General features: G+C 35.6%; 1 protein-coding gene across 1 annotated transcript; it reads left to right on the plus strand.

Annotated features, from left to right (window-relative positions):
* Positions 1-14,272: 14,272 nt before the first annotated feature.
* LOC149052794 (vitamin K-dependent protein Z-like) lies at positions 14,273-15,861 on the plus strand. The gene is made up of 4 exons (XM_089181749.1): positions 14,273-14,306; positions 14,474-14,739; positions 14,891-15,008; positions 15,791-15,861. Exons 1-4 carry the CDS (start codon positions 14,273-14,275, stop codon positions 15,859-15,861), a joined length of 489 nt encoding a protein of 162 aa, XP_089037875.1.
* Positions 15,862-19,319: the final 3,458 nt, after the last annotated feature.

The following is a 19,319-nucleotide window of genomic DNA, read 5'->3' on the forward strand; positions in this document are numbered from 1 at the left end:
GGCGAGAAAACAACGTCAGCTACTAGAAAGAAACAAGATCACTTGAAAGGAACAACATCACTATCCTTAAATTTTATTTTCTTGAACAAAACATTTCCTGCGTTAAATAATAGGGGAAAATGTATTGCTTATTCTAGTAAAAATGCGCCTGAACTACGTTTTAAAACTCCTACAGAGTGCGTGAAGCCCGCTAAATGTTTCATCGTGCACAAATTGTTGGGATGATTTTATCACACGGACGGTAAAGGTTGTGCTTTTTTTCTAACTTCTGATGACAAAGCCGTCGGAAGAGGATGGAACGATTTTACAAGAACAGAAACTTTTGAAATAATTTCGCGCCATTGTTACTTGTTTATTTAACATTGCTTGGGGCATGTCAGTAAACAATTCAATTAAGTATGAGTAATGAGTTTTAAGAAACTGTGCATGGTATGACGAAAAAAATGGTCATATTTGCAGCGTCATTAATTTATATGAACTACACTGTCGACTACTCATTAAAAACTGTCAAGCTAAAAAATATTTAGCAAAAAACTTACGGATTTGCCATATCGCATTTTTTTTTAAGTATTTGGCATACAGCGTAAATTTACATCGCATCTTGTTTAATGTGTATGTCCTCATTGTCAACTTGAATTTGTATTGTAGCTCTGAAGCCCTTGAAGTTCGAGCAAACCGTTTGTATTGCTTGTGCTTAACGTCGCATAAACTTTGATAGATAAATTCCAACACGAATCGTCAGTTTTTGCACGAAGACTTCCTTATGGCCAGAGCAAGTTCTCAAAGTAAAAATTAAGAATGATAATAATAATAATGATAATTTATAGACTTATATTGCGCAATGAGATAAGAATTTTAAATTGCGCATTACAATTAAATGTTGAAAATTGAACCTTACATATATACTAAAAACTAAAAAAGATAAAAAATAAAAAAATAAAATAATAATAATAATAAATTAAAATGAAAGTAATAATTAATAATAATAAAAATTTTCATGAAAGAGAAGTAAAAATATAAAATTAAATACAAAGAATTAAAAAGCTTTTGCAAATAAAAAAAGTCTTAATGGCTTTCTTAAACTTGTTTAAAGATTGGGTGTTTCTTATAGAGCCCGGAAGATCGTTCCACAATTTAGGGGCGATCGCATGAAAGATCGATCGCCGACCTTGGTGAGTGTTTTACCCCTGCAAGGAGCAAGGAGTAAGCCGTCATTGGAACGTAAATCATATCTTGCGGTGTCTCTAACTGAAATCAGCTCACTTTTGTAGGCTGGGGCAAGACCATGTACTGATTTAAAAGTAATGAAGATAATTTTAAAAACTATGCTATATTTTACAGGCAGCCAGTGAAGTGACCTGAGCAGAGGTGTGATATGTCAAAATCTGCTCTCCTGAAATATGAGGCGTGCAGCTGCATTCTGGACTCTCTGTAATTTGTGAAGATGGCACTCAGGAACTCCAAATAGGAGGCTGTTACAATATTCCAAGCCGCTAGATATAAAGGCAAGAATAAGTGTCTCCGTGCATTTTTTTGTTAATTATTTTCTAATTCTTCTAATGTTATACAGATAGTAAAACGCTGCAGAACAAGTCTTGGTGATATGATCAACCTTAGACAGGTTTGAGTCAAACCAGACTCCAACGTTTTTAACAGGAGAGTGCGGAGCTATATTTACTTTGTCGACTTTAATGTGTCCAATATCAACTTTGGCGAGTTGCTGCTTCGTGCCAATTAAAAGAAACTCAGTTTTTCCTCGTTCAACAATAGTTAAAAAATTACGCGACAGGTTGATGAAAGTACTTTCTTAATTAGAGAACTAACTTTAAAAACCACAAACAAGTGCAACATTTCTTAAGGCAAGAAGAAAAAAAATGCAGTTTTCCCTGCCCGTATAAATTTTTACTCAGCCCCTACTTATCTTTAGAAGTTACCTACATCATAAGTTTAACCCTTTTGATTGATACAAACATAAGAGTGTTATTTTATGTTTAGAGCTTTGTGTGTAGCTTATGCAATGGAAGGCTCGACGTTTCTTGAGGCTAGCAATATTTCCTTGTCAAAGACATTTTCTTCCTTTTCGATTTTCATTAGCGTAGGTGGAGTTTCCTTATGTAAACACTGGATCATTTGAGAACTTGAAGGAAATCTTCCCAAACAACGTTTAAAAGCTACTTTAGAACGAATATGATGTTTCATAACGATAGTTTGGCAACGTTATCAGCTGGAAATTATGCTTATTGAAGAATTTGAGATCGTAATGACATTTGCCTCGTTTTTCCTTTGAACTTTGCCATTGTTCAGTGACATTGTAGAGGGAACATTGAAGTTCTTAACTGAAATAAATAATCGTTTTGGCTTCAAACCAAATGTTTATATTGTAACCGTAGCTGAAGTAAGGACTTTTACCTCAAAAGCAGTGAGAGGCCAAAGAGCTTTGCAACTTGAGAAGTAAGAGTTGATCAAATCGAAAACAAATGGATGGTTTGAGTAATACTTTCCCTGGAAAATTCATATTCTTGACGAAAAGGATATCTACCCGCGGCTCCTTTAATTCTGCATACCAAAATAAAAAAGGTTGGCTTCACTCTCAAATAAGTGTATTGTGCAGTTTTAAAAGCAGACTAACCAAGGGCTTCTTCAACGAAATCAGATTAAGCAGATTATCAATACTTGAGGTTTATTAACTGAACCCCTTTACATGATTATTTCTTTGTAACACGAAAGCTCTGGTACACAATATGTTTATCTCAAAAATTTCCAAAAGGTCGCTAAAGCTTCAACCCCGTCCAAAATGCTGAATGTGTTAATAACAACTTAGAAACGATTATTCATCGGATACAGTTTGGAAGCTTTATGTTTGAGTCTTCCTTACCCTTTTGGTTACTGAACTTTGTAGATATAAATAAAAGGTTTAAACAATCATCGGGATTTCTATTGCATAAAAAAGAGGATAATCAGCAGCTTGTAAATGTTAATTAGCCAAATTGTTTAAGATTTTACTTTTTCTCGCTCAATAAGAAAATATCACTTCTTTTGCAGTTTTTGTCGAGGTCGAGTCGTTGTCACTTCACATTTGGAACCAAAATTTCTGAATAGAGATTTTTAATGCTGGAACATTCGTTTTTCGACGTGCAGTTAAAGAACACTTAACGATATAATAGGATTGATTATCAACATTTTCAGACGATTTTAGGAGCGAAGTTTGATGAGGATAAAACGTCGGCGTATTTAACTCCAAAAGCTGACAAAATAAAGCGAACTTAAAAAAGGGAACAAGACTTTTCTGTTGAAAAAAAATTTTATTATTACCAAAGTTGCTAAACGTCAAATACTAAAAACACGATAAATTTTGCAAGGTGTTCATCTTTTTGTAGGAATGAACGAAAAATATGCTGAATAAATATGCTAAAAATATGCTTGATCTTTCAAATTTTGAGAGTTTTTGGATTGAAAAGTCTAACGTACAACCTAACGTCTAAGTATCTGCTTTTCCTAGAATCTTTCGCCGTCAATTAGACCTTCGAAAAAAATTAATCGAAATTTTACAAGAGAACAGTACTGACATATGGTAAAGAATAGTTACATGTTTTTTGTTGTATATTCGTCCATAAACATAGCTTATCTCTCAAAAGTTAAAATCGCGTATTGTGCAAGTCTAAGAAAAAGTTATAAGCACAAACGTGTTCAATGATTAGTATAGCAGGTGGCATCTGTCGACCGTTAAATTGCCGATTATTTCGATATTTCTGGTTTGGGAAATAAAGAGTTTGACATTTTTAATCTAAGTTTACTATTTCCTAGTAAAAGTGGAATTGTTCAATGTATACTGAATTTATTCATATATCACCCATGTATGAATCTGTTGCGTGATGCCAGACAACGATGTCCTGTCTAATGGAAATTAGCATAAATTTCCTCTTTCTATGATAATCGGTCTAAATAGCCAAAGGCGATCGTGTAAACTCAAGTAGGAAAAATCTGAATTTTCAAGGACCTGTATAATGAAGAAAGCGAAAAAAGGTTTATTAAGAAAAGCTTTTTTTTTTTCATGACTTATCGATCATGAAGTAGAAAAGGAACTTGAGAAAAATTTGCAGATAGCTTATTAACGGCTTTCGTTCCGTCTCCCCTAAGATAATACTGCTCAGGAGTAACAAAACACACGAAAATGCTGTCTACAAACCTTGTGTCTTTACAGAAGACAAGTGATGCTCGATACTACCAATTTTTGTACTTGTTTCACTTTTTTTACCGTTTTTGGGAGGGAGAGGGCTGGAGATATTTATGTGGGGCAATATTATACAAAAAGTTAGGAATTTAAAATTTAACAATTGGTTCAGACGTCAGCGTGCGTTCATCGAGATACGAAGCACGCGGAAAGTTTGGAGAGCACGAAAGATGCGTAAGAGTTGCTCGAGGCTACGCCTCTAGAACATTTTCAACCTGATGAAAAATTTTTTTCCCTCGAGGGATTTGTTTGCTGACGTCATGAGTGTGCACAATAGGAATATGAAGCACGCGCGCTTTTTTCTTTTCTTTTACATGATAGCACACCAAAAGTAGAGTTGTTAGGGAAAAAAGGATCTGGCAACCGTTTCCTCATAGAGTCCTGTCCTTAAGAAGACCATAGAAAATGAAATAGAGGCAATGCATAATTCAAGGTACGAATAAAATTTATTGGACGTCTAATGTTCTACAAGCCTTTCTATATGATTTTATGAGCCTAAATGCTGTAATGTTTCCGTGATGACTAAAAAGGTTCTAAGGATTCTGCTAACGATTATAAAACGATGAATATAATGCCAGTTTCTGAGTGGCCTTGAGTTGTTATCAATGAGTCGTTTTCCTTCAAAGGAAGCAGTATTGCTATGGTAGTCAGCGTTTAACTTCCCGAACTGATTATTTCATAAATGCTTAAGTAAAAACCAGCCAAGGTTCGTTAAGTGTAAGATACAAAGTTACTATTTAATTTATCGCCTTCCTAAGTAAAGTATTCTCTATGTCGTTGAAAATGCGAATGAGACCAGTCGACAGTTAAAAGACAACTATCTGATAACAACTCGAATAGTAAACAGGGCCTTAAGAACGACGCTGAATAAGTTCCCCGAAAAATGCAAGCCTCTTAGCTTAGGCAAACCCCATGTCTTGAAAACTGTCTTTGAAAAGATTTCACTATTCTTTACTAGAACGTTTTCTTGAGTTTTTAAGTACAGTTCTTCGCCTCAGAAACAAAACAAACATGTAACGACTGTTGAAAAAAGCTCGTCCGTGTATAAGTTCTAAAAATTGTTTGACAGTTTTCAATTTCAGAAATTAAACCACCGCGCATCGAGACTAACACAATTGCAAAGTTAAACAAAAGAGACTTGATGACTAGAAATGTGAATCACAATTTTTCCGACGTTTTATTTTTTTAATAATACTGAAGTTCGAGATTATTGAGCTATTTTTCACTGGTATATCACACCTAATGAGAACTTAAACAATTTTAAGTGTACCTTGAAAATTCGAGCAACTTCCACCGAAGAATTAGGCAAGCTGAAAAAATAAGAGGTAATTTATTAATGAAATCTTTTGGTGTCTCATAGAAAGAAATAAACAGCTTCTGGTATCTGTCTTGTCTGTCATCTTGAACAAAACATTTACTATGTTAAATAATGGGGGAGAAATGAATTGTTTATTCTGATAAAAGTGCGCCTAAAATATGTTTTAAAACTCATACAGAGTGCGTGAAGCTGGCTGAATGTTTCATCGTGCACAAATTGTCGAGATGATTTTATCATACGGACGGAAAACGTTGTGCTTCTTGTCTAACTTGTAGTGACGAAGCCCTGGGAGGAAGATCGAACGATTTTACAAGAATAGGAACTTTTGAAATAATTTCGAATCATTATTACGAGTTGATTTAACATTTCTTGAGACAAGACAGTGGGCAATTCAATAAACTATCAGTAATATGAAAAGGACGTAAGCAAATTTCAAGACAGTGTGTATGACGAAAAACAAAAGTCATGTTTACAGCGCCATTAATTTATTTGAACTACACTGTCGACGACTCAATGAAAACTGTCGAGCTAAAAAATATTTAGCAAAAAAATTTTAAGTATTTGGCATATCAGCGTAAATTTACATCGCATTTTGTTTAATTATTTTGTCCTTACTGTCAACTAGAATTTTTATTGTAGCTCTGAAGCCCTTGAGGTTCAAGCAAATCGTTTGTATTGCGTGCGCTTGACGTCCGTGAATTATGGTTATTGTGGCTTTCGCGCAAGATGGAGCTGTCTAAACTTTGATAGATAAATTCCCACATGAATCGTCAGTTTTTGCTGGAAGACTTCCTCGAGGCCAGAGCAAGTTTTCAAATTAAAATTACGCGACAGGTTGATGGAAGTCCTTTCTTAATCAGAGAACTAACTTTCAAAACCACAAACAAGTGCCACATTTCTTACGGCAAAAAGAAAAAAATGCAGTTTTCCCTGCCTGTAAAAATTTACTCAGCCTCTATTTATCTTCAGGAAGTTACATACATAAGTGAAACCCTTTTGATTGATACAAAAATAAGTATGTTTAGAGCTTTGTGTGTAGCTTTGGCAATGGGAGGCTTGACGTTTCTTGAGGCTTGCAATATTTCCTTGTCAGAGACAATCTTCTCATATAAGATTTTCATTAACAATCCTTTATTAGCACAAAGCGGAGTTTCCTAAAAAAACACTGAATTATTTAAGAACCATAAGGAATCTTCTTAAACAACGTTTAAAAGCTACTTTAGACCGAATATGACGTTTCATAATGATAATTTGTCAATGTTATCAGCTGAAAATTACGCTTATTTCAGAATTTGATATCGTAATAACATTTGCGTCGTTTTTCCTAAAACAAATATTTGAACTTTGCCATGGTTCAGTGACATTGTAGAGGGGACATGGAAGTTCTTATCTAGAATAAATAATCGTTTTGGCTTCAAACCGTGTGTTTCTATTGCAACCATAGCTAAAGAAAGCACTTTTACCTCAAAAGCAGTGAGGGACCAAAGAGCTTTACAACTTGAGAGGTAAGAGTTGATCAAATCGAAAACACAGATGATTTGAGTAATACTACCCCTGGAAAATTCACATTCTTTACGAAAAGGATGTCTACCCGCGGCTCCTTTAATTCTGCATACCACAATGAAAAGGTTGGCTTCACTGTCAAATAAGGGTATTGTGCAATTTCAAAGGCAGACTAACTAAAGGTCTTTTTCAACGAAAGCAGATTGAGCAGACTAACTGAACCTTTACATGATTATTTCTATGCAACACGAAAGCTATGGCACACAATATGTTGCTCTGTTTTCCTCAAAAGTTTCCCCAAGGTCGCCAAAGTCCAAAATGCTGAATGTGTTTAATAACAACTTAGAAACGATTATTCATCGGATATAGTTTGGAAGCATTATGTTTGAGTCTTCCTTGCCCTTTTGGTTACGGAACTTTGTAGATAAATAAAGGGTTTAAACAATCATCGGGATTTCTATTGCATAAAAAAGAGGATAATCAGCAGCTTGTAAATGTTAATTAGCCAACCTGTTTTTTTTTCTCGCCCAATAAGAATATCGCATTTCTTTTGCAGTATTTGTCGAGGTCGAGTCGTTGTCACTTCAAATTTGGAACCAAAATTACTGAATATATATTTTTGATGCTGATACATTCGTTTTTCGATGTGCAGTCAAAGAACACCCAACGATATAATAGGATTGATTATCAACATTTTCAGACGATTTTAGGAGCGATGTTTGATGAGAATAACACGTCGGCGCATTTAACTCCAAAAGCTGACAAATTAAAGTGGACTTAAAACGGGAACATGACTTTTCTGTTGAATAAATTATTTATTATTACCAAAGTTGCTAAACGTCAAATGTCAAAACACGATAAATTTTGCAAGGTGTTTATCTTTTTGTAGGAATGCACGAAAAATATGCTGAATAAATAGGCTGAAAATATGCTTGATATTCCAAATTTTGAGAGTTTTTGGATTAGAAAGTCCAACGTACAACTTAACGTATAAGTATCTGCTTTTCTTAGGGTTTTTCGCCGTCAATTAGACCTTCTAAGAAAATTAATCGAAATTTTTACATTGTTAGTGACATGTGTCGGCCGTTAAATTGCCGATTATTTCGATATTTCTGGTTTGGGAAACATAGTGTTTGACATTTTTAATTTAGATTTACCATTTCCTGGAAAAAAGGAGAATTTTCCAATGTATACTGAATTGACTGATAAAAACATCTTGAACCCGTATATGAATCTGCTGCGTGATACCAGACAAACATGGCTTGTCTCAATGGAAATTAGCATAAATTTCCTCTTTCTATGATAGTCGGTCGAAATAACCAAAGGCGATCGTGTAAACTCAAGTAGGAAAAATCTGAATTTTCAAGGACCTGTATAATGAAGAAAAAGAAAAAAGGTTTATTAAGAAAAATTAATTCTTTTTTCATGACTTATCGATCATGAAATAGATACAATGATGGCTTTTGTTCTATCTCCCCCACAATAATATCGTTCAGGAGAAACAAAACACACGAAAATGCTCTCTACAGACCTTGTGTCTTCACGAAAGACAAGTGATGCTCGATGATGCCAATTTTTGTCCTGGTTTCACTTTTTTTTTTTTACGTTTTTGCACAAACAAAATACAAAAAGTTAGGAATTTAAGATATAAAGGCGGTAACAACGACATCAGAACATCAGTCGAATTTGTCTTTTCCCCAAGCATTTTATGTGTCAACCTTCTTCATTGAAATAGAAGTCTTAGCTGAAATAATGAGGAAATCTCTGATCGCAGAATTGAGACATGGAAAATTGTCCTAAATAGGATTATAATAAAGTTCGGATATAACGCGCGCTGTCATTGGTTGAAAGAGCGTGCTCTATGAGAGTATAGAGCATAGAACTGAGCTAAAGCTGTCACGCCATCTGCCAAATTGTACTATGTTCGAGCTTTTCCGGGATTTCTTTTTAGCTTTTTTCCGATAATTGAAAGTGAAATTTCGGAACAAGCGAGCCGGCAAGTAGCAACAGAAGAACCAAAGAAAGGTTTGTAAACATACCAGGCGCCGTAATTTACGTTATTAAAACGTGAGCAGATACGAAAATCCTCAAAGGAAAAACAAAATAGACATTCCGAGTTTTAAAGATTTTCACGCTCAGTTAGATTGCAAGCTAACGTACGGTAATAAAAATCAAACACAGCCAACACTTGTATAGTATATACAGTTCAGAGTTCAAAAACAAAACAGAACAAAACAGAAATGATGAAAAATATAACCAAACTGGCATAACTGTTAAAATTCATACTAATTATGACGGTGTCTGAGCAAATATGATCATGCTGAAGTCCATCGCGGCTCGCTTATCATGGCGATCTCCGGTCATCTCAGTAAAGCAAGCCTCAGAAACTACATCGGCCGCCCTTCGAGTGAAAAAATAAAAGCTCGCTCTGATATCCTTTCCGATGTGTTGAGTGGAAAGTCATTTCAGTCACTGCAGCCGAGTTTTGTGGCGCTGTCATCCCGAGCGATCTTCATGTTCCGGTGAATTAGGCTGTCGTTCATTTAAAAAACACTCGCCTTGAACAGTTTGTTTTCTACCTTGTCATGTGAAAAAACTCGCGTGTTTTTATGAGCCATAATTCGGCTGAAGTTCACTAAACATTTCACTTCAAGATTCTGTATTAAAAACTTCAGGCAAAAGCGTTAAATTCGACCTGCCGAACTATTTTAGTTTGTAAACTATCGCTTAGATTGTGAACTTTGATGGTTTTTGAACTTTGATGGTTTGACACTTTTGACAGCTTTTGTCTTCTACAGCCAATCAGATTATTTGAAGCATTCTAACAAGGATTCTGATTGGCTTATTGTAGCGTGCTCTATGAGAGTACAGAGCATGCTGACGACACTGTTGTTCGCTTTGGAAATAAAGTTTGTTTTAAAAATTGAAAGTAATGCATGGGGAATTTAACGGATTCTTTATTATAAAACAAATAGAGAAGCCTTGACTGTGCTCTGTTCTGTTATGAAGCACTTAGGAAGCGGCTAGAGCACTCAAGAAGTGAGGAGAAACACTCGACTACGTCTCGTGTTTCTCCCTACACTTCTTTCGTGCTCTAGCCGCTTCCTAAGTGCTTTATAACAGAACAGAGCACAGTCAAGGCTTCTCTATTTGTTAATTTTCACATAGGCAAAAATCCAAAAATGAAGGTAGTATTAATTTTCTCTATGTTCCCGTATTCTCCTCAGTGGGCTGGTTAAGTTACGCGGAACATATGATTTTTCTTTTTTTTTTTTTTTCTTTTCTCCTTTTTTTTTTATTATTTGTTTACAAAACAGCACGGTAAAGGTAAAGTTATAAGGAGAAAAAACCATATAAACCGTTTCTTCAATTCCTGTTCTTAAGAAGACCGTAGAAAATTAAAAAGAGGCAATGCATGATTCATGGTACGAATAAAATTCATTGAATGTTTTACCGCCTTGATGTTCTACAAGCCTACTGCTTAATGTTCCCACATGATTTTGTGAGCCTCAATGCTGTTATGTTTCCGTGATGGCTAAAATGTTCCAAGGATTTTTTTTCGATTATAAAACGACGAATGGAATTTGTTTTTTTTTTGAGTGGCCTTGAGGAATTATCAATGAGTGGTTTTCCTTCAGTGGAAGCAGTATTGCTATGGCAGTCAGTGTTTGACTTCCCAAACTGATTAATTCATGAATACTTGAGGGAAAAGCAGCCAAATCATAATTTCCCTTTATTAAGAGTAAAATGCAAGGTTCAGGATGAAAATTTTAACAACATACACGATGCTTCGCAAAGTAAATCTTGCAAGCTTCACCACAATATTCTGTATTTCTAACATCTGCATTTTCTTCATTTTTAATTCCATACTCCACATATGCACGTACTTACTTCGTTTCAAGGCGCCAATGAAATACATTTAACGAAAGATGCATCGTACTTGTTGGAAAATAAGTCCACCTGAACTTTATTCGAACAGTTTGGTCTCTACATAATTGCAAAAAAAGCACGATTTCAAACAATAGAGACTTGAGAACTAGAAATGTGGATCACACAATTTTTCAACGTTTTATTTCTCTAATTAAATTGAAGTGTGAGTTTCTGTGCTGTTTTGCAGATGTATATTACACCTAATGAGAACTAAAACAATTTTAAGCGTCATTTGAAAATTCGAAAAACTTCCATCGAAGAATTAGGCAAGCTGGAAAAATATTAGAGATAATTTAGTAATAAAGGCATTTGGTGTCGTATAGAAAGACATAAACGGCTTCTGTTATCTGCCTTGTCTGCCATCTTGAACAAAACATTTACTATGTTAAATAATGGGGAAAAAATGTATTGTTTATTCCGGTAAAAATGCGCCTACACTATGTTTAAAATCGCACAGAGTGCGTGAAGCCGACTAAATGTTTCATCGTGCACAAATTATCGGGATGATTTTATCATACGGACGGAAAACGTTGTGTTTTTTGTATAACTTGTGGTGACGAAACCCTGGGAAGAAAAGCGAACGATTTTACAAGAATAGGAACTTTTGAAATAATATCGAGCCATTATTACGTGTTGATTTAAACTTGCTTGAGACAAGACAGAAGACAATTCAATAAACTACGAGTAATATTAAAAGAACGCAAGCACATTTCAAGAAACCGTGTAAGACGAAAAAAAATTGTCATATTGGCTGCACTAGTAATTTATTTGAACTACGTTGTCGACGACTCATTAAAAACTGTCAAGCAATAATTTAGCAGTAAAGTTTAAGTATTTTGCATATCAGTGTAAATTTACATCGCATTTTGTTTATTCTGTTTGTCCTCACGGTCAACTTGAATTTGTATTGTAGCTCTTTTCTTGAGGCTAGCAATATTTCCTTGTCGAAGACATTCTTTTCTTATTACTTTTTCATTAGCGATCCTTTATTAACACAAGGTGGAGTTTTCTTAGATAAACACTGGATTATTTGAGAACTTGAAAGAAATCTTCTTAAACAAAGTTTAAAGGCTACTTTAGACCGAATATGATGTTTCATAATGATAATTTGTCAACGCTACCAGCTGAAAATTACGCTTATTGCAAAATTTGAGATTGTGGTGACAATTGCCTAGTTTTACCTAAAACAAATATTTAATCTTTGCCATGGTTCAGTGACAAAGTAGAGGAAACAAGGAAGTTCTCCACTAAAATTAATAATCGTTTTGCCTGAAACCAGGTGTTTCTATGGTAACCATAGCTACTGCATTGTTATAAAGGAAAGCAATTTTACCTCAAAAGCAGTGAGGGATCAAAGAGCTTTGCATCTTTAGAGGTAAGAGTTGATTAATTCGAAAATTTAAGTTTTTCGCCGTCAATTAGACCGTCTCAAGAAATTAATCGAACAATGTTGTTCTGGGGACTAATTTCACTGTCTAATATGTATGTTAAAATATAAAGATATTCCTAAGAGACCCAATTCTCTCCATCGAGCGAAGCGGATAACATTCATTTGCGTCATTTGCATTAATTTCCACATAGAACTGACAGCTACAAGCTTTTTTTTAAAATTTATTTTCATAATCCGGTTTCGTTCATAAAAACAGGTCGATTTTGAAACCTTAATCCACTGCTGGGAGCTGGTGATCAACTTTAAACTTGTGCCATACGCGCGGGGTAGAAACAGAAAACCGTTACTTTGAAGAAGGCATGGAATTTGTTTCATTTTTCATGTTCGTAGCCTGGAATGCATTATTGACTAACTTGACTTTTGGAAAAGGTGAGTCGCAGACGGCGAATCATTCTTTATCCTTTGATTCACTTATGAACACAACCTTATTTATATATCTCCTTTATTTTCTTTTGCTGATACAAAAACATTTTACGACAATTAGCATAGACTACTGTAAGTCAAAAACCAAAAAAAATAATTTTTGAAAAATTACAGGTTGTTTAACAAAAATGTTTTATCGGCTTTTATTCAGAAAATTGGATATTGGATGCAAAACGAACAAAAACTTCGGCAAACACAAATTACTTGTAGATAGTAATAAGAGAGATGGTAAGTTTTGAGCTCGGCAAAGAAATAGAGAATGATATTTTTTTCGTTTTTTCACGAGCGTGGGACAAAGAAAAAATTCTTTCTTTGTCCCACGCTTGTGACAAGATTTCTTTATTGAGCTCAAAACTTATCATCTCTCTTATTATTATCTACAAACATTATGCTATCGATATTGCTGATCCTAGCAGTATGCAGGACGCGTGTGATATGAACTTCGTAACAGACTCGCTTACCGTGGAGTCTCTGTGGCTCAGTGGTAGAGCATCGGAGCGCGGAATCCGAAGGTCTGAGGTTCGATTCCTCATGCGGACTCAGAATTTTCTCTCTGTCCCACGCTCGTGACAAGATGGAAAAACATCATTCTCTACAAATTACTTCATTTAAAATTGTTACGTTCCCATCTCTCCTCTCTCAATAATATTTAAGCATGACACTATGTTATGTTCAATTTCCCTGTGTTGTATAAGGCGGGAATTTGATCCTTCTGCATCGTGCGAAAGCACATTTTAACCGCTCTTAACCACCTCAGAGAAGTTATTTTTACAAGAGAGCAGTGCTGACAAATGATAATAGATAGTTACATTTTTCTTATTGTATATTCGTCCATAATCATAGCTCATCGATCAAAAGCTAAAATCGTGTATTGTGCAAGTCTCAGAGAAAGTTATTGGCGCAAACTTGTTTAAGGATTAGTTTAAAGGCACTCATCTCAAAAACAGGTGGCACGACTACCGTTAAATTGTCGGTATTTTCGATATTTTTTGTTTTAGAAATATAGTGTTTGGCTTTTTTATTTGAATTTAATTTAAGTCGAATTTCCCAATGCATGTAAACTCGAGTAAGAAACTCTGAATTTTCAAGGACCTGTGTTATGAAGAAAGTGAAAAAAGTTTTATGAAGAAAAATGATTTTTTTCATGACTTATCGATCAAGAAGTAGAGAGAGAACTTAAGAAAAATTTGCGGATAGCTTTTATTAACGGCTTTTGTCTTATCTCCCCTAAAAATTAAAGTATCGTTCAGGAGGAACTAAAAGACACGAAAATGCTTTCTAAACATCCTGTCTTCACAAATGATGGGCGCTGCTGTCAATTGTTGTTTTCGTTTCATTTTTGTTTTTAAACGCTTTTGGGAGGGAGGAGGGTGTGCTGGGGTCAATTATCTTGTGAAAGACGTTGTCCTAAATACTAATGTTCTTAGAAAGACACAAATCCTCAAATGAAGGTAATATTAATTTTTCTCCATTTTCCCGTAGTCGTAGTTTGATTGAGATCACAGTTCTTTGTTCACCAAGCGTGTTATTTTGTAAGTTTAAAACCTCGAATCGTAAGTTAATTTATGTCTGATAAGAAAATTTGTATTCTAATTATATTTTGATTGCTTTATTTCAGAGCGAGATCGCACAATGCTGTTTCCAGATTACTTCTTCTTTGCTGAAAAACGTTTGGTAAGCCATGAAATCGAAACCAAACACGTCAAAGACTTGGATCACTGTGAGCTTTTCTGCTACATGAACGACAACTGCGTCAGTGCTAACTTTAAAAAAGATCCCAAGGATGGAGGAATCGCTTATATCTGTGAACTGAATAACGCCACTCACCTTGAATATGATACTGACCTGATAACTGATGCCGCTTTTTATTATCGTGGCTCAAAGGTAAAATATAAAGTATAACTCAAATTCAGCAACTCGACGCTTTTCAATGAATCGTCAAAAACAACCGACGTGTACTAAAACTTCTCTTCTTTCATTCATCTATCAATCATTCAATACATCAATCTTTCTTCTTTTATTTTTGTCCTTTCAGAACGCCTGCGGTAAAAACCTACCGTGTCAAAATAATGCTACTTGTCAGTCCGGTTTCACAATCAAGGGATATCGATGCTTGTGCCCTCCTGGCTTCGAAGGAGAACATTGCGAAAAAGGTTAATTACAGAATGTGCTCATGAGAACAAAATATTTCATAGGGTATTTAAACCACCCATATTTATATATCTCGTTTGGCCGTCGAGTGCGCATCTCAAAGGAAGGCTACCGAGGCTGATCTTTGACGACTGATATCCGGCTACAGTTTGGAATAGTGTCTAGAGAGGGATTCCGCTGCAGTGGAAGTTTTGGTTTAAGTTAAATTAACAATTCATTTGTCACAATGATAGCTAACTTAATGCTTTTTCATCTTATAAAAGTTAAAAATGAACGTGTTATCCGACTCGTGGAACCACTTCCGTTGTAGAATTTTTCTTTTCTTTCCCATTTTTTTAGATATTGATGAATGCCAAAAAAATACTCACGATTGTCACCTGAACGCTACTTGTCAAAACACAAATGGATCCTTTGTGTGCACCTGTTTATTTGGATTTAACGGAGATGGACGGAGCTGCACAGGTAATTGGCTCGTTATGACTTTGAGAAATGTTAGTTTGCTTTCGTCTGTTTGTTTGTTTGTTTAATTTGTACGTTCCTTCTTAGTCGACTGATTTGTTTATTTTGATAAAGTAGTTACCCTTGCCTTAATATTTTTGACCAATGGTACAAAATGAAAATCCTTGATCCCACTTGAAAGCAACAGGACAAAATGCTGAACATTTTCGTTGATCAGCTTCAGATCTATAGTAAATAGCGACCAACAACTCTCTAACGACAACTATCGCACTCAATGTTTAAAATATAGATTTCATTTTTGATTTTTTTTGTATCATATTTGTAGACTTGATGTGCATCTTCTGTCCTCCAGGGGAGAAAACCATCGTCCCATTATTTTTTCTTGATGATGTCTAATTGTTCTTAAAATAGAATCATTATGAGGCTGTGTCGCGAAAGGATTGAAAGTAATCAAACAGAATTATTTGATTGGTCAAAATCGATGTTGACCGCGGTTAAGATTTTCCCAATGGGACCTATTAAGGTGATTCCTCAGAAAAAAAAAGTTATCCGACAATTTTTTCAGTCTTTCCCTAAATATTCCTTGCCAATGTCTGTTTCGAAAAATATAACCAAAAAGATAGGTCACCTTGCTTGTTTGAGAGAAATGACGGGCCAAACTTACCCCACTTCTGCTACTAGTGCATTTTCACGCGCCTCATTTCACGGCACATTTTTCGATGGCTGGAAACAATAGTTTTTAAAGTAAAGGTACAAAGTCTCGAGCGTAGTGAAGAATTTGATTTATAATTTGTGAAAAAATCACGTAATTTTAAGACGTCTAGTCAAAGCGTTCCTCGACTCGTTGTTTTCCAGGTCATAATTTTCATCATCAAATAACGGGCTTTGTGCACGCTTCTGGCTATATCTTTTTTTGCCTTCGATGATTTTTTTCATTCATCCAATGTAAAGGGGATAAAATTTGTACACCAAAATTATGCAATGAAAAATAGAGGTCACCGTAACTCTTTGCTTTGTCCATTTATTGAAAAGCAACACCGTGTTCTCGGAATACAAGCGCGCTTATTCGCCCGATTACGCGATTTTTATGCGCAGTACAGGATTCCCAGTGCAACACTGAGGAATCACAAGATTCAGTTGATTTGTTCATTTCAATAGTAATTAATGGAAGAATATTTTCCCAAAACTAGGAAGCAGGCAAAGAGAATAGGGGAAACGTAGGCAAATTTTAATTTTTAGCCGACGAAGCTACGAGCAAAGTATGAAGTCTAAACAGAAGGAAAAAGGTTTTGTGAGTCGCTGAAAAAGGCTCGAGCAAAACTGTACTAACCAGCAAAAATTTACAAGGGACGACGAGCGATTCAACTTCCTTAGTTCTCAATCATGTTTTAAGGCTGTTAAATCGGGAAAGGTTTCGTCAATTTAAAGAACCGATAAATTACAGTGAAATTCATTTTCAATTTTACTAAACTCCTCCTCTTGAACAGCCACGCCGCCTTTGTTCCTATAACAACGACTAGATCCTATTCTTCTCAGAGATTGTATAAACTAGGAATATTGACGACAATCTCTGCTTTTTCTGGTTTGAGATGTTTCTATTACAACAACACACACATTGATGTCATTATTCATCAAATCAGTTTCCAAGGCTACAACTGTTTTAGCTTTGCTCTTAGTTGGATCTTAGTTTTTTTTTGCTCAGTATTTATTGCTGTCTGAGTAATTCTGAGTATTGTGAATCAATTTAGTCTGCCACATCCAAGGCCAGCTTTGAAACTTGATATATACTCTTTACTCTTTGGCCTGATCCACACCACCAAATAATACATACAGAACTCACGTTAAGCACTGTGCTACTGTAACAAACAGACGTCACGAAACACCTATTATCGTCGTTCGTTTGTTCATTATTATACTTTCGTGACGGTTTTTTTTTTCTGCGATGTGCACATTCGTTTTCCATATGTAAAGGTCGTTTTCAGTTACGCTCCGAACATAAATCCAGCCTCCAAAGTTAATGCTTTTCAATTTATTAACACAAAGAGAAGAATTTCGGCTACACCTATCATACAGAGAAAGTTATCTTTTCACCAACCAGTCTTTCTGTAGCTCTAAACATTGTTTCATTTTAAGACGTTCTAAAGATTCAACCCCTGAAACCCAAGAACCCTTATCCTATGCGGTAAGAGTCACATTTCCCTGTAAGTTTAAAATGCTAGCTGCAGCTAATGGCTCATCGTAAGTGTGCTGGAGGGTAGCCCGGTTTCAGAGGCATTAATAGGCTGGGAGTGATGATACTCGGTGGAAACTAGGATGTCCGTACATGGCCAGGTTACCCTTCAGTTTTTTTGGTTTACTGACATTTTCTCAGTATTCTGATACACTCTTGAGTGGAGACGGGCACTGAGAGAATATATTTTGTGAGAGGAAAGCAACACAGTGACCCAGCCGCAGCTGAACCTGGAACTTTCATCTGGCGGTAAGGGCCAACCAAGAATACCAACTCTGATACAGCGAGGCCTTGGTCAATCGGAAAGATGGCGACAACGGATTGGAACGGATTGGAATATGTTGCGGCGTATGGTCTGTACATTTAAGTGATGGTGAACGAGAGCCGGTCAAGGCCTTTGGATCGGTCAATATCACAAAACCGTTATTATAAATTATCTTTGACGAAAATTAATTAAATTATCTTTCTTCATCGTGATAAGTGCGGATATTGACTGTGACTACGGATTAACAGCTGTAAATATTTCTTGTTATGATAACAAACACCAAAACCAAAAACATAGAATCCATTCTTCTCTCAATGTTGTTACTCTCCTTGACTTACAACTGAAAAAAAAGAGATAAGGTTGTCCTTCAGCAGAACTGGATAAGAAAATTTGTCAAATACAACTTGATTGTACATAGATTAATTAAAGAAACCCGTATGGTACTGCATGTTTGCCTATTTTCAGTCCTCCTCAATTGCCTATAAAGAATTGGTTTATGCTTAGCAAGGGTATTTCAAGTTATGGATGGACATGGGAAGCTTGGAGAGCACGAGAGAAGCGCAAGAGTTGCTCCAAGTGCAGTCGAGAGCAACTCTAGCTTCTTGAGTGCTCTGCAAACTTTGTAAGTGCACCCATATGCGCACAGCTAAAGGGGTGAACCGAATCTTACATAATATACCATGCAGACAAAATTCGTGCACTGAAAAAGGGTTTAATTAAAATTGTGTCGGGTTTACCACTGAGGTAAATGTGTTTTACCCGATAACTAGGCAAAACGACCAAGAAATATTTCGAGACCAAAACTTGATTATCTAAGGTTGTTTTCCAAAAATAAGGTGCCAAATAAGGTCGTCCTGCGCGCGCTGCTTTTTACAGATATTCCTAAAGGTGCCTGAGAAAATAAATTTTAAAGTGGAACAATAGAAAATATTTCGGTTGTTGTCACACGCGCTGGGACGTTACAAAGAAAATATTTCAAATTTTGTCAAAGCCTCCCACGCTTTTGTTATCTGGCCAATTTTCTTGAAAAACCAACAAATCAACATATTCTACCAATTCATTTAAGTAGAGGTAACTCGCGTAAAATTCACCTTGAGTTTTAGCCTCCAAAGAAATTCATAGTTTTCACACCTCATTGAAGCGCATGTCGATGGGCTCATGCCGCCGCTCAATGAAATTTAACATTTAAGTCCCTGGAACGTAAATTGAACGAAATCCAAAATTCATCGGTAAAAACAGAAGGAAAAGTGGGCAAAGGGTTTGGGTTAAGGAAAAAGAACACTTAACTTCGATTTCATTGGCTCTGGCTCTCTTGCGACTTTCTCTTTATGTCCGTTTGATGAGGACTCTTATTTCTCA

The sequence above is a fragment of the Pocillopora damicornis genome, chromosome 1 (assembly GCF_964200805.1).
Source record: "Pocillopora damicornis chromosome 1, jaPocDami1.2, whole genome shotgun sequence".
Taxonomy (NCBI): domain Eukaryota; kingdom Metazoa; phylum Cnidaria; class Anthozoa; order Scleractinia; family Pocilloporidae; genus Pocillopora; species Pocillopora damicornis.